The sequence below is a fragment of the Aquarana catesbeiana genome, linkage group LG09 (genome assembly GCF_042186555.1).
Source record: "Aquarana catesbeiana isolate 2022-GZ linkage group LG09, ASM4218655v1, whole genome shotgun sequence".
In the NCBI taxonomy this organism is placed as follows: Eukaryota; Metazoa; Chordata; class Amphibia; order Anura; family Ranidae; genus Aquarana; species Aquarana catesbeiana.
In genome coordinates, this window is record NC_133332.1 from 90070362 (window position 1) to 90090649 (window position 20288).

Consider the following 20288-nt stretch of genomic DNA (forward strand, 5'->3'; position numbering starts at 1 on the left):
CATTTTGGAAAGTAGACACCCCAAGCTATTTGCTGCGAGGTATAGTGAGTATTTTGCACACCTCACTTTTTGTCACAAAGTTTTGAAAATTGAAAAAAGAAAAAAAAATTTTTTCTTGTTTTTCTTCATTTTCAAAAACAAATGAGATCTGCAAAATACTCACAATGCCTCTCAGCAAATAGCTTGGGGTTACTACTTTCCAAAATGGGATCATTTGGGGGGTTTTGTGCTATCTTGGCATTTTATGGCCTTCGAAATTTTCTCGCAACTTGTGGCAAAATATAAAATATTCCATGAACTCAACATGCTTCTCAGCAAATAGCTTGGGGTGTCTACTTTCCAAAATGGGGTCATTTGGGGGGGTGGGGTGCCATCTGGGCATTTTATGGCCTTCAAAACTGTCATAGGTAGTGAGGAGTGAAATAAAAAATTTACGCCCTTAGAAATCCTGAAGGCGGTGCTTAGATTTCGGGGCCCCGTACGCGGCTAGGCTCCCAAAAAGTCCCACACATGTGGTATCCCCGTACTCAGGAGAAGCAGCAGAATGTATTTTGGGGTGTAATTCCACATATGCCCATGGCATGTTTGAGCAATATACCATTTAGTGACAACTTTGTGCAACAAAAAAAAGTTTGTAATTTTCCCACAACTTATGTCAAAATATAAAATATTCCATGGACTCAACATGCCGATCAGCAAATAGCTTGAGGTATCTACTTTCCAAAATGGGGTCATTTGGGGGGAGGGGGGGGGTGTGCCATCTTGGCATTTTATGTCCTTCAAAACTGTGATAGGTAGTAAGGAGTGAAATCAAAAATGTACGCCCTTAGAAATCCTGAAGGCGGTGCTTGGTTTTACGCGGCTAGGCTCCCAAAAAGTCCCACACATGTGGTATCCCCATACTCAGGAGAAGCAGCTAAATGTATTTGGGGCACAATTTCACATATAACCATGGCATGTGTGAGCAATATATCATTTAGTGACAACGTTTTGTAAATTTTTTTTTGTTTTTTGTTTTTTATCATTATTCAATCAATTGGGACAAAAAAATGTAATATTCAATGGGCTCAAAATGCCTCTCAGCAATTTCCTTGGGGTGTCTACTTTCCAAAATGGGGTCATTTGGGGGGTTTTGTACTGCCCTGCCATTTTAACACCTCAAGAAATGAGATAGGCAGTCATAAACTAAAAGCTGTGTAAATTCCAGAAAATGTACCCTAGTTTGTAGACGCTATAACTTTTGCGCAAACCAATAAATATACGCTTATTGACATTTTTTTTACCAAAGACAAGTGGCCGAATGCATTTTGGCCTAAATGTATGACTAAAATTGAGCTCAAATTTTTCAGTCTTTTTCCGTTTATAGCGCAAAAAATAAAAACTGCAGAGGTGATCAAATACCATCAAAAGAAAGCTCTATTTGTGGGAAAAAAAGGACACAAATTTCGTTTGAGTACAGCATTGCATGATTGCGCAATTAGCAGTTAAAGCGTCGCAGTGCCAAATTGTAAAAAGTGCTCTGGTCAGGAAGGGGGTAAATCCTTCCGGGGCTGAAGTGGTTAAGGAGCATGAGGTCAAATTTGCAGAGGCTTGAGAAGCAGACTATTCAGGGTCACTCAGGATGACAGCATCTGGAACTTCTTCCTCCCAGCCATGTACTACTCCTAAGGGTCCTGGGGTTGGAAAGCCATAGCTTACAGATTGACGCATGTCTTCCTCTTCTTCAAAGCCTATGAAAGTGCCAGAATCCTGCTCCTCATCCTCCTCCCCTCTCTCCTCCTGTGTGTTCTGTGACATAGGAATGATGGTGTCTGGATAAAGTGGGCCTTGAGAGGAAAGGAAGTCCTCCTCTTCCTCCTGCTGTTCTGCCTCCAGTACCTTGTCCATAATGCCATGCAGAGTCTGCTCCAGCAGGAACACAACAGGGATTGTGTCACTGATGCATGCACTGTCACAGCTCACCATCCTTGTGGCCTCCTCAAATGGTCACAATACAGTGCATGCATCCTTAATGATCAGCCATTGGCGTGGGAAAAAAAAAATCCAAAACGGCCTAAGCCTGTCATTGTGCCGTATTCATACAGGTACTCGTTGACGGCCCTCTGCTGCATGTATAGCCGCTGCAGCATTGACAAAGTCGAGTTCCACCTGGTGGGCATGTCACAAATCAGGCGGTTTACGGGCAGGTGGATTTCCCGCTGAATTTCAGCCAACCGAGCACTGGCTGTGTACGACTGCCTGAAATGGCTACAGACTCTTCTGGCCAGCTTTAGCACATCTTGCAACCCTGGGTACGTATTTAGGAAACGCTGCACCACCAAATTAAGGACATGTGTCAGGCATGGCAAATGTGTCAATTTTCCCTGTCTAAGGGCGGACAGGAGGTTTGAGCCATTATCGCACACCACCATTCCTGGCTCCAGCTGCCGTGGTGTGAATCAGGCCTGTCCCTGCAGAGCTGCAAGAATCTCTGCTCCGGTGTCTTTCCAGTCCCCTAAACACACCAGCTGAAGCACTGCATGGCACCTTTTAGCCTGACTCTGGGAATAGCCCTTTGAACGCTTAGGTGGTACCTGATGTTTATAGGACAATTCTGCAGAGGAGGGCATGGAGGTGGCAGAGGAGGAGGAGGGGATAGATCTCACAGGTCTGGCATTATCACCACCAACTTTATAGAGACATGGGGGCACAACAAGCTGCAGCACAGAGCCCTGTCCTGCATCCTTTCGAGTGGCAAGCAGCGTTACCCAGTGTGCCGTGAACAAAATATATCGTCCCTTACCATGCTTGCTGGTAGTAGCGACTGGGAACCTGCCATTGTGGTACAGCACATTGTGCGAATTCACGGAAGGGGGCAGAATCCACCAGGCTGAAAGGCAGAAGTTGGAGAGCCAACAGCTTTAACAAGCTTGCATTTAGAAGCTGGGCATGTGGGTGGCAGGGACTGTATTTTTTTTCCACTGCAGCAGATGGGGCAGAGAAATTTGCCAGCTACATTCTACAGCTGGTGGTGTACTGCTGGCAGATGTGCTGCTAGGACCTAGGACACCCTGTGCTATACCATCAACCCTGTCAGTGGAGACTGCTGAGAGGTAATGACTCAGTATAGCGGGGCAGACTGAAGTGGGTAAGGAGGAGGAGGAGGAGGGACAGACAACAGTACGATCTGCTGCAGATGTGCTGAAAAAGGCCCACCAGACAGCTGAGCTTTGGGGAGTGGGCCGGGAGATAACAGCTGCAGAATGTGATGGAATAGGTTGGCTGCTCTCTACTCTTTCTTGATGTCAACCTCCTTGCGGTTGTGACCCCTCACCTTCAGTTTCCTCCTCTGCTCTATCTGGCACCCAAGTCGCATCAGTAACCTCATCGTCATTATCTCCATCTCCTCCATCTTCATCATTACCACTGGGGACAACTTGGCAATACACTGCGGCTTAGGGAACATTTGTCTACCAGTGTTCCTCCCTCTCTCTAGGCTCATGTTCCTGTCATCCTCAACCTCATAACCAACATCTGAATCCAGTAATGGCTGGGCATCATCAAGGAGCAAGTGGCCGACGCTGCAGTCAAATAACTCAGCTGACTCCTCAATGGCTGATGTTGGGGCTATGGCAGGAATAGATGTGGACAAGGAGGCAGGTTTATCCACTCTGGCAACTGCAGGGGACTGCACACTTGTCTCTGCTTGCATGACAGAGGATGAAGAGGACGAGGAAGGTTTAGTAAGCCAGTCCACCACCTCCTCTGCATGCTGTGGCTGGATAGCACGAGCAAACTCACTAAACAGAGGAAATTATGCCCTGCCTGAGGACTGACCACCACATCCACCTTTGCCTGTGGACACATTTGTTGCTGGCCCCCTTACAGTGCCAAGGCAACGTTTTCCTCTCCTTGTCCTCCCAGAGGGAGGGAGGGGGCGGTGCTTATAAGCAAATGTAAAAAAAAAGTGGAAATCTGTACGTAGATGCACTTTAATCAATGTAAGGTGGTGTTTGGTGCACTTTAATTTGATTACTCACACTACACAGACACACTCCATGGATACACTATAATATACTGCAATATAATGCTGAATAATAACGAGATAGAAATACCAATTGGTCAAATATATAGAATTAGACATAGAGTGACATGCCAAACTCCTGGTATTGTTTACCTGATGAAATGTACCTGTAATTGCTTTTATGTCGGTAAGACTAATGCAACGTACACACGGGCGGACTTTCTGACCAGACTGGTCCGACGGACTTTCCGACGGACTTTTGACAGTCTTCCGACTGACTTTTTTTAAGAACGGACTTACCTACACACGACTGGACTACGGACGGACTTGCCTACACACAACTGGACTTTCCGGTGGACTATGTCCACCGGTCTTCCCGACGGAGTTACGACAGACTTTCCGAATGAACGGACTTGCCCACACATGAACAAGTCCGTTCATTTTGAACGTGACTCGGGTACGACGGGACTAGAAAAGGAAGTCAATCTCGCCGCTTTTATCAGCGAGATTGACACCTTGCGAGCCTCGTCGCGGGGCATACCAGGCCCTTAGGTCTGGTATGGATTTTAAGGGGAACCCCCTACGCCAAAAAAATGTGGGGGTCCCCCAAAATCCATACCAGACCCTTATCCGAGTATGCAGCCCGGCCGGTCAGGAAAGGGGGTGGGAACGAGCGAGCGCCCCCCCCCCTCCTGAACCGTACCAGGCCGCAAGCCCTCAACATGCGGGGTGGGTGCTTTGGGGGAGGGGGGCGCCCTGCGGCCCACCCCACACCAAAGCACCTTGTCCCCATGTTGATGAGGACAAGGGCCTTTTCCCGACAACCCTGACCGTTGTTTGTCGGGGTCTGCGGGAGGGGGGCTTATCGGAATCCGGGAGCCCCCTTTGGGGACAAGGGCCTCATCCCCACAACCCTTGCCCGGTGGTTGTGGGGGTCTGCGGACAGGGGGCTTATTGGAATCTGGAAGCCCCTTTAACAAGGGGGCCCCCAGATCCCGCCCTCCCTATGTGAATGGTACCCATCCACCAAAAACAGTGTCCAAAAGTAAAAACCACAATACAGTCCTTTATTAAAAAATAAAAAATAAAGTGTCCCATGATGTCCATCCATCTTCATGGCGCCGACAGACCCAAAAAATAGAAAGAAAAAAAACCTCTGCCTCGACGGAGGCGTCCCACCGACTGCTGTCTCTTGGCTGTGACAGCTGTTATATAGGCAAGGGCGGGGCCAGCCGGTGATGTAACCGAGTGACCTCGCCCCTTCTGATGGCATGTGCTGTCAGGGGGATGGGGTCATCTGGTTACATCTGCGGGTGGCCTCGCCCTTGCCTATATAAGAGCTGTCACAGTGAGAAGACAGCAGTCGGAAGGACACCTCCCATGGAGGCGGAGTATTTTTGTTTTTTTCTATTTTCCGGTTCCGTCGGGGCCATGATTAAAGATGGGTGGACATCGCGGGACACTTTTTTTTTTAATAAAGGAATTGTCAAAAACTGTCTCCTGTCGTTTTTACTTTTTTGACATTTTTATTGGTGAATGAGTAGGGGTACAATGTACCTAATACCCATTCACATGGGAGGGGGGGTCGGGATCTGGAGGCCCCCTTGTCAAAGGAGGCTTCCATATTACGATAAGCCCCACGTCCGGAGACCCACACAACCACCGGGCAAGGGTTGTGGGGATGAGGCCCTTGTCCCCATCAACATGGGGACAAGGTGCTTTGGGGGGACCCTAAAGCACCCTCCCCACGTTGAGGGCATGTGGCCTGGTAAGGGGGGCACTTTCTCGTACCCCCCTTTTCCTGCGGCCTGCCAGGTTGCGTGCTCCGATAAGAGTCTGATATGGATTTTGGGAGGGAGCCACACGCCTTTTTTTTTTTAAATTTGGCGTGGGGTTCCCCTTAAATTATATACCAGACCTGAAGGGCCTGGAATGGATTTTGGGGGGGCCCACGCCATTTTTTTTGTTCCCCTAATATCCATTCTAGACCCAAAGGGCCTGGTATGGACTGGGGGGACCCATGCTGTTTTTTTCAATGATTTTTTATGTATATTGCCGGGATCCGGCAATACATTACAGCCGCGAGCAATTTCTAATTGAAACATTTTTTCCTTTAGAAATGCCATTTCTCTGCAGTACTGTTATAAACATGGGAAAGATGCACTACAGGCAGACTAAGGAGACCCCCAGGCATGATGTTTAAAGGAATATTTAATTTTTATTGTTTCATTATTAAAATCACTGCTCCTGAAAAAACTACCGTTTTAAAAACTTTCTTTTGCATTGGTACATGTCCCCTAGGGCAGCACCTGGGTCCCCAAACACTTTTTATGGCAATAACTTGCATATAAGCCTTTAAAATGAACACTTTTGATTTTTCACGTTCGTGTCCCATAGACTTTAACGTTGTTCACAAGTTCATACAAATTTTTCATCTGTTCACATGTTCTGGTGCGAACCAAACCGGAGGGGGTTCAGCTCATCCCTACTCATTATAATGTATTTATCCATGCAAAGAAGCAGCATACTTGAAGGAAACCAGTGGCCCACTGAGGCCCCATAAGCACAGACATGAACTTGTATGGCATGCAAAGGACTCCCATTACTGGTTCCATATCATGTGGTGTAATGAACCCAATGGTTCGCACCGGGGATTATCAAATTTTCAGTTGGAACTTATGGGCAATTGATTTGTTTAACTATGATTATAAACAGGAAATCAAAACAGGGTATTACAAAATGAAACTGCCAAAGAAGAGTCACAGCCAACATGTTGCTTAACACTGAACATTTCTAAACAAGCTTTCGGAATGACCAATACTGGCAAGATGTCTCTTTGAGAATAGGTTGGGGGAGGGACCATGTTAGTATATGTATTTAGGAAGATCGCAGTCCTGCTAAGTCATTCTGAAAAAGAAAATTCCCAGACACACTTTCAACAATGGACCGAGGTCTGACAATCTTCATCCTTCTAGGTCTGGGTGTAGCTGGTAAGAGACATAGAATAACTGAAAAAATGTTTGCATTCATGAATTATTTAAATGTTACCAATAAAGGCAACAATATAAACAGTTTTGTATTAATGCAGCATTTACCCTTGTTTAAAACATTATTATTCAACTTGGAAAATATGTAGATTTTTTTTTGTGTGCATATTGCAAAAGTCATTTTAACATAAACACCTGGCAGTGTAGAATTCTCTACCTCCATATTGTTCCTCTAGGGTAAAATCTCATCATAAGGCTTCTGCTAAAAAATAGGATTCGTTGGAATAATTTGGAACTGTTTTTTTCATCAGTTATAATTCTAGATGTGGATATTTATAAAGGTTCTAATCACTATTAGCTGTTTTGTTTGTTTTTTCATACAGCTTATTTATGCTCTCAGTATTTGTTGCCATTTATCTCCTATTGAATTTCAAGTCAAAATAACGTATTACAGCCTATTTTAGAAAACTTTATGAACCTATGCTTTAGGATTAGGGATGGGCCGAACACCCCCCTGTTTCGGTTCACACCAGTACACCTCGAACAGCCAAAAAGTTCTAGTGAACATGCGAATCCTATTAAAGTCTATGGGACATGAACATGAAAAATCAAAAGTCCTCATTTTAAAGGCTTATATGCAAGTTATTGCCATAAAAAGTGTATGGTGACCCAGGTACTGCCCTAGGGGACATGTATCAATCCAAAAATGATCGTTTTTAAAGGAGCAGTGATTTTAATAATGCTTAAAGTGAAACAATAAAAATGAAATATTCCCTTAAATATCGCGCCAGAGGTGGTCCCCATAGTCTGCCTGTAAAGTGGCGCAGCCGTGTGATGTAGAGAACATGCCGCAGCAATAATGACATTTCTAAAGGAAAAAATGTAATTTAAACTTGCTCGCAGCTGTAATGTATTGCTGGCTCCCAGCAATATAGATGAAAAAAAAATGCAAAAAATAAACGGAGTGGGGTCCACCCCAGTCCATTCCAGGCCCTTTGGGTCTGGTATGGATTTTAAGGGGAATGCCATGCCAAAATAAAAAAATAAAAATTGGTGTGGGTTCCACCAGACCCTTATCCGAGCATGCATCCTAGCAGGTCAGGAAAAGGGGGGGACGAGCGAGCACCTCCCCCCCTCCTGAACCGTACCAGGCCACATGCCCTCAACATGGGGGGTGGGTGCTTTGCGCCTCCCCACCCCAAAGCATCTTGTCCCCATGTTGATGGGGACAAGGGCCTCTTCCCGACAACCCTGGCCAGTGGTTGTTGAGATCTGTGGGCGGGGGCTTATCGGAATCTGGAAGCCCCCTGTAAATCCACTGCCAATCACGCCACCCGATGGACCCGAAAAATAGCAAAAATGCAAAACACTCTGCCTCCATGGGAGGCCTCCTGCCGACTGCTGTCTCTTTGCTTTAACAGGTCTTATATAGGCAAAAGGCGGGGCCACCCGGTGACGTAACCGGGTGACCCCGCCCCTTCTGACGTCCTGTGATGTCACTTTTTTGGTGAATGTACCCGATACCCATTCACATTTGGGGGGGCTGGACCTGGGGCTTCCAGATTCCGATAAGCCCCCTGCCCGCAGACCCCGACAACCCCTGGCCAGGGTTGTCAGGATGAGGTCCTTGTCTCCATCAACAAGGTATGGTTCGAGGGGGGGGGGGGGCGCTTGTTCGCTAAGGATCTGGTATGGATTTTGGGGGGACCCCACGCCATTTTTTTCTTAATTCTGTCATAGGATTCCCCTTAACCACTTCAATAAACTGTATTATATATTCTGCACTGCACTATATACTCTGCACTGCATTATATACACTACATTGGCTGCACTTTATACTCTGCATTGTATTATATATACTACACCTACTGCACTATATACTCTGTACTGTATTATATATACTACACTGACTGCACTATGTACTCTGCTCTGTATTATATACACTACACTGACTGCACTATATACTCTGCATTGTATTATTTACACTACACTGACTGCACTATATATACTACACTGACTGCACTATATACTCTGCGCTGTATTATATATACTACACTGATTGCATTATATACTCTGCACTGTATTATATATACTACACTGACTGCACCCTCAATCCGCTAACTACCCTGCCTAATCTCTCTAATTCACACTATTCACAGCCGCCGTGTAAGCACCCTCATATAGTGTAGGGCGTGGACTTGGCCCCTGAGCTATGATTGGCCAAAGGCACCCTGCCTTTGGCCAAACATGTCTCCCACAGCACATCGGGCTGTGATTGGCCAAAGCATACAGGTCAGGTGCATGCTTTGGCCAATCAGCAGCCTTCAATGCACTGCAATCTCGCAGTGCATTATGGGGTGCTCTGCAGCCGTCGAACTTCCTGTGAGTGCCCCATATGTTTGTTTGTTCTAGGAACAAACTCGAACATCGACTCGAACATCTAGCCCATCACTATTTAGGAAGTCACTGCTGACCTCTCCTTCTGGACATGCTAGTTGTCTGGCTGTTATGTTAACCACTTCAATACCGGGCGCTTTCACCCCCTTCCGTCCCAGGCCAATTTTCAGCTTTCAGTGTTGTCACACTTTGAATGACAATTGCACGGTCATGCAACCCTGCACCTATATGAAATATTTATCATTTTTTTACACAAATAGACCTTTCTCTTGGTGGTATTTAATCACTACTGGGTTTTCTTTATTTTTTGCTATATAAATTTAAAAAGACCAAAAATCCTGTAAAAAACATGTTTTTCTTTGTTTCTGTTATACAATTTTGCAAATAAATAATCTTTCTTCATAAATTTAGGCCAAACTGTATTTTGCTACATTTCTTTGGTGAAAATAACCCAAATCAGTGTTTATTATTTAGTCTGTAGGAAAGCTATAGAGTCCACAAACTATGGACCTGATCATGTGAAAGGAGCCTTAAAGTGTTTGTTAAAAAAATATACAGATCCTGGTCCCTTAACGCAGATTAAACAGCAGAGTGCTTGTGCTGTGTAATCTGCCCCCCTCTAAACTGTAAAAAAACTTCCTGAATCTGCCACTTCCTGTATCCCCTCTCTGCGCTGACCATGAAAATCAGGGCTGCTGAGCCCTAACCATCGTGGTCAGAGTGCGTCCCTGCATCATACACTGCTGTCCCCTCTGCTCACCTCTCTCCCCCTCACATCCTCCTTCCTGCCTGTCAGCTCCCTCTCTTGCCTATCTCCGCCCCCCCACCACTATTATTGAAAAAAATAAACTAAAATTGTCACTGCCAGCCCCTCTATTACAGGCTGGAATAGCACACTATGTAGTTGTTTTAAAAAACGAGCATTGTAAATATCAATTTTGAGCTGTCTTCAGGCCGGTCACATGACTCGCGGCCGCTTTACACCTCCGATGGATGGCTTCTGCGAGAGCAGCCGAGCAGCCATGTGATCTCCCCGGCTGATGTCAGAGGGAGAACATGGTCCCTCCCACAGAAGCCATCCATCAGAGCTGTAAAGCAGCCGCGAGTCATGTGACCGGCCTGAAGACAGCTCAAAATCGGTATTTACAATACTCGTTTTTTAAAATGACTAACATAGTGTGCTATGCCAGCCTCTAATCGAGTGGCTGGTAGTGACTTATAAAAATGGGTTAAGAAATACTTTAAGGATTGCTGAGCTGAAATATGTTACATTTTTGTTATTGGGTTTAATATCACTCTAGTCATAAAAACACAGCAGCCTTGTCTAAAAATCCCTTAAAGTTGGAACTTCAATGCATTACGTTTGCCTATATATAAGTATCTGAAATAATATAGGTAAGCCTATAATAAAGCTTATCTATAGGTAATAAGAATATCTCTTAAACTTGCACCGTTTAGGAGATATTTAGTGTACATACAACCAGTGACATCACTGGCACATGTGCTCTGAAGAAACGGCCATCCGTGACATTTCCTCAGACGCCGTGCTGTGACTAGCACATTATGCCTTTGCAGGGTAAAAAAAAAAAAAAAAACCTCCAGCGGTTTACATCCGCTTTAACCGCTTCAGCCCTGGAAGATTCTACCCCCTTCCTGACCAGAGAACTTTTTGCGATTCGGTACTGCATCGCTTTAACTGACAATTTCGCGGTCGTGCGACGTTGCACTTAAACAAAATTGACGTCCTTTTTTTCCCACAAATAGAGCTTTCTTTTGGTGGTATTTGATCAGCTCTGCGGTTTTTATTTTTTGCGCTATAAACAAAAAAAGAGCGACAATTTTGAAAAAAACGCATTATTTTTTACCTTTTGCTATAATAAATATCCCCCAAATATTTCCCCAGTTTAGACCGATATGTATTCTTCTACATATTTTTGGTAAAAAAAAATTGCAATTAGCGTATATTGATTTTTTCGCGCAAAAGTTATAGCGTCTACAAAATAGGGGATAGATTTATAGCATTTTTATTATTATTTTTTTTTTTTACTAGTAATGGGGGTGATCTGTGATTTTTATTGTGACTGCGACATTATGACGGACACGTCGGACAATTTTGACACATTTTTGGGACCATTGGCATTAATACAGCGATCAGTGCGATTAAAAATGCATGGATTACTGTAAAAATGTCACTGGCAGTGAAGGGGTTAACACTAGGGGGCAATGAAGAGGTTAAGTGTGTCCTAGTTTGTGTTCTAACTGAAGGGGGATGGGGACTGTGCAGGGAAGATAACAGATCGCTGTTCATACTCTGTATGAACAGACGATCTGTCACTTCTCCCCACAGAGAACCGGAAACTGTGTGTTTACACACACAGTTTCCGGTTCTCCGTGTCTCAGCCGCGATCGTGGGAGCCCAGCGGTGATCGAGACCTCCGGCACTCGCATCGGCTCGGGGGGCAAGCCGGAGGCGTGCGCGCCCCCTAGTGGCCACAGGGCAAAGCGACGTTACATAAAGTCGTTTCGCCCAGCCGTGCCATTGTGCCGCAGTACAACTGCGGCGGCTGGTTGGCATATGGTTAAAGTAAACCTGTCACAAAACTCAGTAATTCATTCTTCATGGTCCCTCAGTATGTAGGAATGTAGCCACCATCTCTTGCTCACTCCCAAGATGGGCTATGGACTATGGCATATTTTAGTTTGCATGGAGTAGTACACATAACTGCAACTGCTTAATCCAAACAAACAGAAGTGTGGGGGAAATGAGAGGTTTGGGAGCTCACAGAGGACATAACTAGGAAGCAGAAAAACACAGTAATAACAGATTTTATTAAAAATAGATTACAGGGCCATTACGTAGTGAATGTGTATGGATTATTTACAGAGAATAAGGATATAATTTAGCGTCATTATAACCTCTACAGGAAAAGTCAAGATTTGTATCTAATTTCAGCTTTCTACATGTAAATCTACTAACTGTTTTGAGATTATTTTTTATTTTTTTGTAAATGTGGTAATAAATGCACTAGTGGGTTTAATTAATCATTTTTTGTGTATTAATTCTTCATGGTCCTCAGAAATGGGGATGTGTCCTTTGCCTACTTTATGCTAAAAGTTGTCCCTCTTTGCTATTAGAAAGTTGGAAGATCTGGTGATAGGCCAATAGTGAGGTGGGAGGGGATAGGCAAGCATGGGTGATCACGAAAGCTGCAGGTGTGCCCGCTAACAAAAGGAAGAGTTCCTAACTGAACAGTAAACCTAATATTTTAAGTAATAGACCCTTAACCCAAGAGTTCCCATTTGGAATCAGTAATAACCTTGTTCTGATTACTCCAAACTGAAAAGCTCAACTCTCATTAGTTGCTACACATCATTGTTGTCCCAGCACTATGACTGTACACAGCACATGGCTTCAGCTACGTGTCAGGAACCAAGCAAAGATTAAATGGGATTCTGGGAGCAGCAGAAGGACACAATAATCTTTTTGCTAGAAGCTCTTGTGTATATACTGTAAACATCTCTGAAAATTTACTTCAAAAGAGTTACATTTTAAGAAACATGTTAATGTCATTAATTTTTCTCGCAGCTCAGACCGCAACAACCACGATTGTGCGCCGAATGAATGTGTTCACCCAGGTCTCTGTAGCCCCGTCCCAACTGGAAACTGCACAGATTGTGTCTCGTCCGCTGATCTCTACCAGAGATGTCCCACTTCGGTTTGCCATTACAGCCGAGAAGAATGAAACTAGGTGCACAGAGCTTTCCATCGACCCGTGCCCTGATCCAGAGCTGCTGGTCACAGTGTTCGCAAACACAAGCTACAATGATAAGACATACAACTATTCTAACACAGTCACTGGCGGACTTCAAATACAAATTCTTATTGGCGACAGAATTGCTATTTCCCCCCAAAACAAGACTGCAGGAGAAGGCCAGGCTTTACTAGATTTAGATTACTATTATGTTGACAATAACAAACAAGAATCTCTAGCTGTAAGCGGAAACACTTCAAATGTTAAGATTCGGCTCATAGCTGCCACCACTGTTACATTGCCTAATGGAGGAGAGAATGGTGGGCATTCCGGATCCAGGAATGGACAATCTACACTGTGTAAGTAAAAAAATGTTAGGCGAAAGTAATGGTAATTCCAGGATAACAACTGTTGTCTATATACAAGAGGCATGTGTATTCTTACTTAAGTCTTGCTGTATATTGTGTATTTCTTCCAGACCTGTGCAGTAAAGCAGTGTAAAACTTAGCCATTGTGCAGGAGCTTCCTGTAATAAAGACTGGTCACTGCTGCTCTCTCTCCTTGGGCAGGATGACTGGTCTTGTTTCCGCCCCATCCTGTAGTTTTTTGCAGGCAACCTGTAGTGGGTGGAGACTGCTGGGACCCACCCACAGCCCTGCTCTTTGTAGAGACTAACACTGATAATGTCACAGCTACTATTACAAGGTAATTACTAGGCTGTGGAAAAGCTTGCTGTTAAAGAGGACCTGCACTGTGTAAGCTGTGCCCAAAAACTTGGCAATTAGAGGGCAAAAAAGCAGACACCAGTGTTGTCTGTAAGCTTCCAGCAACTGTTCTTTTCCCATTACTGACTTACTGTGCTTTGTTCTGCACTGTGTATGTGTGGGAAGGCTGCCATTTTTATAGAAGCAGGACTTTCCTTAATCATATAAGGCCCCTTTCACATGGGCGGACCAATCAGGTCTGCCTGTCAGTTTTTTAGGCTGACCCAAAGTGGACCAACCATTGCCCTATATGGAGCGGAGGATGTCCGTTGACACCCGCTGACATCCAGTCCAATCCTATCTGCTAAAAACAAATGGATAGAGGATCCGTTTCCCATCCATCTGGCAGATCGGATCTGATGACAGTCCGATTGAAAGGACAGGCGGCCTGTTTCCATACAAGCGCCTAAAGAGGAAAGCGGGCTGTGTCCGTGTCCCCTCTTTATCAGCGGAGTGGACATGGACCTGTCATCCGCCTGCACAGCGGGGATCAGCAGACAGATTCCCCGCTGAGCAGGTTGACCTGCAGCTGCAGTCCGCCCATCTGAAAGGGGCCTTAGAGTTGCCCCCCCTCCTTTCCCCTCTTGCCTGGTGATATCATGACTGACTAATCAAAAAATAACAGGAGAAATCCAGTAAGTACATAATGGATGAAACAGAAGCAAATAGATGTCTACACTGTAGGTCCTCAGGTACAGCTTTCTGCAGAACAAATCTGGTGAGGCTTGCAGGCAGAGGCAGCAGTGATGTAGATGATCTCATAGTGCAGATAGAATTATAAGGCTGTAGGCACTGGAGTGCACTGCTATATACTGTATATTGAGGAATTTGAAACAAATGAAATCTTTCAGGGTACCACTTTTGCACATGTGAGTGGGTGCAGCTTGGTGTGGCAGCAATAACATACACCCAGTCCAGGTCCAAATAAAGGAACTTGTATTGAGGTAAAGGCAAAACAGTTCACAACAAACCCGCTGGGAAGAGGCCCAACCGGGAACACTCACAGATTCCAACAGTGTGTAGCAGAGCAGGCATCAGCCAAACTGACAGCATCTTTCTGGAAGGGCGGAATGTGGCCTGGCAGTTTCCGAGCTCAAATGTGAAGATGTCCAAGGGGATTGCGGAGCCTAAAGCTTTCACTAGTCATCTGGAATCTCTCCCTTTTCCCTGCAACTAATATTGTCCCTGACAGACTTGTGACCTGTCACTAAACTACCCAAACACTTAAAGAAACTCTGCCACACTTAAGATGGGCACCAGAGTCACATTGGCGGGCATCATCCAATCGGATCACTGCCCCAGTGACTCAGGAAACTATAGGGGAACCATGTTCTTCTTGACTTCCTCTCCCTCTGCACTGCCGCTGCGGTTGAGTGCCATCCTCAGTGAAGACAACAAACTGTACCTGCCTAAACTCAATCGACATTTGTAGATGTTCTCTCTAATATAGCAAGTATCCACTTTTGAGTTCTGACCCACTTTGAATACAGTGATGCTTTGAGATACTAGATGAGCCTGTCATAACTAACAGTGACCCATCAGCAGCTCATCTACATTTACACTGCCTACTCTTCTTACTTCTTACTTGCATGCTCTGCTCTAGTCTTCCAGTCCTCTATTTTACATTCCATGATGCAATTTTGTTGCCTCCTCTCCTTCTCCAGTATAATTTAATATCCAACCCTGTCTCAAAGCACTCTTCTCCTACTACAGTCCTGCTGTCCTCCATGCTCCACTCTCTACTACACCACCAATTTCGATCACCCTGTACACATTGTGCGCTCCAAGTATCTCAGCTCTCTAACCCTCAACACTTAGCATCCACTCCCAAAATGTCCCTATTCATAAACACGCACACATCTGCTAGTCTATTTACAAGACACATCTGCTAGTCTATTTACAATTCAGATCAGGGTTAATACTGGAGGAAATGGGGATAACCATTAAAGTAATAGTAAAGCTTACATTTTTTTAAATTAAAATATTAAACATGTCATACTTACCTGCTCTGTACACTGGTATTCTACAGAGCAACCCTGATCCTCCTCTTCTAAAATCCCCCGCTGGCGACCCTGGCTCCTCCTCTTTGGCGAGTGCCCCCATAGAAAGCCACTTTCTATGTTGGCACTCATGCAGGCTTGCTTCCAAGCTGCCCTGTCTGCGTCTTTAGACACAGACAGAGTAGCTTGGCCCCGCCCCATTCCCTCACCACAGAATTTAATTGACAGCAGTGGAAGCCAATGACTCCCACTGCTATCAATCTGCCCAGTGAGGAGGGAGAGATCTGAGAGAGACACTTCTCTCGTACACAGTGCTGGATCGAGATAGGCTCAGGTAGGTGTAGGGGGGGGGGGGGATGGGCTGGATCCTCTGGCACAGAAGGTTTTTTACCTTAAAGCATTGAATTAAGGTTAAAAAGAAAAATCTTAGGGCTTTAGAATCACTTTAAACCTTGTTTTATTTTTGATTAAGTATTGACTAACAGGACAATGGGGGTTATTTACGAAAGGCAAATCCACTTTGCAATGCAAGTGCACTTGGAAGTGCAGTCGCTCTAAATCTAAGGGGTAGATCTGAAATAAGGGGAAGCTCTGCTGATTTTATCATTCAATCATGTGCAAGCTAAAATGCTGTTTTTTATTTTCCTTGCATGTCCCCCTCGGATCTACAGCGACTTTACTGCCAAGTGCACTTGCAGTGCAAAGTGGATTTTCCTTTAGCAAATAACCCACAATGATTCAATTTTTTTCCACAGATCACAGAGGACTCTTTGGAATAATCGCACTGATGCTGCTTCCATTATTTCTCCTCAGCTGATTGCCCAGTGGCCCCTTAATGTAAGTTCTGGAAGAAGAGTGCAAACCATTCTCACTATCACACTGTATTTTGCTATGGCACTGGCTTTTTTAAAAGGGTTGGTTCACCCAAAAATGGACATGGATGGATGCTGGTAAGCAGAATTACCCAATTGCCCAGAAGTGCTAATTCTTCTCATTCATCCGTTGTTAAGGATGTGGTGGCCGGCTTGCCAGCCTGCTCCTTTACAACCAGCTATTCACTGGATGTAAAGGACGCCAACAGCATCCCGCTTAAAAAAAATAAAAATGCTGGGCACTGGCACTTAGCAGCGTTTAGGAGAGTTTATGAGCATTTAGGACTTGTCAGCATTTTTTTTTCTGCCGGCAAATCGCTCCCAAAAACGCAAAAAAAATTGTTTTTTTCTGCTCCTAGAAACTGAAGCCTCAAAAACGCCTCTAGACTAAAATAGTGTGCATGAACACATAGGATAACACTATTTGCTTCTAGAAGCAGAAAACAAATGCTCAAAAGCTGCTGCTAGGAGTGTTTGTTTTTTTTAGGTAGCATGCATGGGGCCTTAATCTTAATGGATCAGGCCACCTAAATGTTTTTTTTTTTTGTAGATGTAGCCTGGTGGGCTTGGCCAGCTCCCATCTTTTTATATATCCAAAAGACCTCTGCCTAAAAATCTCCCTATTTTTCAAATTCTGTTCCTGTCTATCTGGGGGTTTTATGTGTTCTCTGTGCCCCTCCTGATGTATTCTTCATAAATAAAAAATAAATAAATTACAACAGGAACAGCAGAATTCTAATGCCCTGTACACACGGTCGACATTGATCGGACATTCCGACAACAAAATCCATAGATTTTTTCCGACGGATGTTGGCTCGAACTTGTCTTGCATACACACGGTCACAAGTTGTCGGAAAATCCGATCGTTCTGAACGTGGTGACGTAAAACACGTACAACGGGACTATAAACGGGGCAGTAGCCAATAGCTTTTGTTTCTTAATTTATTCTGAGCATGCGTGGCACTTTGTGTGTCGGATTTGTGTACACACGATCGGAATTTCCGACAACGGATTTTGTTGTCGGAAAATTTTATAGCAAGCTCTCAAACTTTGTGTGTTGGAAATTCCTATGGAAAATGTGTGATGGAGCCTATACACGGTCGGAATTTCTGACAACAAGGTCCTATCACACATTTTCCATCGGAAAATCCTATTGTGTGTACAGGGCATTATAGTAATAACAGCATGTGTGCAGACCTGGGAACTCAAGTGCTTATAGATCACAGACAGTTTCCCAAATTGAGAGAAAAATAGGAAACTGTCAAGTAGTTTACCTCTCCATCCTCTACCAAAAGCTGAAATATCAGGTTTGGGTGTACTGTCCCTTTAAATCCTTGACCCTAATGCTAAAATGGACCTAAACCCTAATGCACATTATCCTAACCCCTGATACTTACATAACCCATATTGGTTTTTAACCCGTAAATGCGAAAAGTACTTGTACAGCCCCATGACAACATCATTAAATGGAACATCTGATCACTGCCCGAAGATCAACATATACCAAGATTTTGGAGCAAAGACTAAATTGTTTTCTCAGTTTATGTGTTTTGTGTGCACTATATTCTGCTTATATAATTTCTCTTATATCTCTTTACAGATCACTAGAATATATAATATCTTTAGCAAATACCAGATGCATCAAAGACTCCAGCGACCACATATAACAATGCAAACATATTCCAATGCCTTATAATCAAATAACAAATTATGTTCCTATAAATGTTTTGTATGTCTGAAACTTTTCTTCTATAGTACACATATTTTGTTTTGTACTTCTCTAAAACAGAAAAATATATTTGAAAACTGCAATTGCTTAATCAAATGTATACATTTTTCCCTTAATGTGTTTTTTTCCACCAAAAACAGCAAAATGTCAATGGCTTTATAAGTTTTGTAGACTTTTATATTTTGTAAAAAAAAAAAATTGAATTAAGGTAAGTCTGTATATGCCAACAGCATACCTGTTTAAATAAATAGCTAAAAATTTGGTAAAGTTGTACTTTATGCAGAAAAACAGAAATGGAAGGCACGCACACCTAGTGCATTACCAGAGATAATTTAATATTAAGAAATTTTTGTATAAAAGTGGGTACTCACAAAATGCAACTGACAAAAGGCCATAAACTAGCCTAGCTCTAAGGAAGGGGGTACGCCCCTGAAACGCGCTAGCTGTGCCCCGTGTTCTGTGCATGTCCACGCACTGTGTTTATGGCCTTTTGTCAGTTGCATTTTGTGAGTACTCACTTTTATACAAAAATGTCTTATTTTTAAATATTCTCTTCTCTGAGCAACTAATGCTTTTACCCTTTCTCTGCCAGAGATGTTTTTGCATTTTTTTTTTGCACACATGATAAAATAACAATTTTAGGTCTAAAGAACGGTTAAAAAACTCAAACAGTATATATTTTTTGAAAGCAGGGACCCAGGAAAATAAAATGTTGGTTGTTCCAATTACTTATGTCACGCCATATCAGAGCAATGGTTTATCAAATGCAAATTTTCAGTGAAAATACATTTATTTTTAGTGTAAATAAAAGCAATATATTATCCAGTTTTTGGTAAATGATTAGGTTTTCTATGATTAAGGCCCATGGGTGGGGTCAGAGGGGCATAGTCAGGAGGAGCTCAGGTTGAAGCCGCATCTTCACCTTTCTGTATAGTGGCTGGGTTCTGGTGTGTGGCGCTTCCAACTTCTGTCTTCCAACATGCTTCTGCTAGCCTGGGTGAGCTTGTTTGAATATTGGCACCCGATCTGTGCTTTGATCTGCTGGGGAAGGCAACACAAGGGACTCCATAAATTTAGTGGTTTATCTTTTTTTTTTAATTAAACAATGTGGTAATTTAGTCTATTATAGAAACAAATTTGTATATTAAATTCAAGAAATATATTTGTATTTTTCTATATATATGATTGTGATTATAAAGCTTTTTCATATAAGGTTCCAATTAATGCAGTTCTGTAATCAATGACACATCATTAAATGTATTTTTTTAAACACAAACAGTGTAAGTGTCTGAATATGACCTTTTATCAGCTTTTTGCAGTCCCCGTATAGCAGAGCTGGAGCATGAGGGGGAAAAGCAGCACAAAAAGCCAATCAGTTCATGTGCTGACAAGGAGCATGCTGATAGGAAGAGAGTGACAGAGAGATGGTTTATCACTGAGCTGCTTCTCCATTCACAGTCCAGGCACATGCTGTAGCAGATCCAAGAAGACCAGGGTTGAGAAAAAGTGGGTTAAATGATGCTGGGGAATGAACTGAGGACATCTGGCATCAGAAAAAAATACTGTGGGGGAAATCTCTTGACTGACTATTGCAACAAAAGCTGGTTTTATTATTTTAGATTTTAAGTTATTCATTTTTATCTTGGTTTTATTTTTTATTTTTTGGTGGGGTTCTGCTTTGTGGTTTAAAAGCAAAAAAATTTTAAAAAATTTTTAAAAATTTAAAAAAAACTTCAAAGAGAAATTTAGATATCAGCTGAAGAATCTTCAGGAACCAACACTCA

General features: G+C 43.5%; 1 protein-coding gene across 1 annotated transcript; it reads left to right on the forward strand.

The window, feature by feature from the left end:
• Positions 1-6835: 6835 nt before the first annotated feature.
• Positions 6836-19780, forward strand: LOC141107899 (uncharacterized). The gene is made up of 4 exons (XM_073598955.1): positions 6836-6993; positions 12974-13498; positions 16659-16740; positions 18376-19780. Exons 1-3 carry the CDS (start codon positions 6945-6947, stop codon positions 16718-16720), a joined length of 636 nt encoding a protein of 211 aa, XP_073455056.1. The 5' UTR covers positions 6836-6944; the 3' UTR covers positions 16721-16740; positions 18376-19780.
• The last annotated feature ends 508 nt before the right edge of the window (positions 19781-20288 follow it).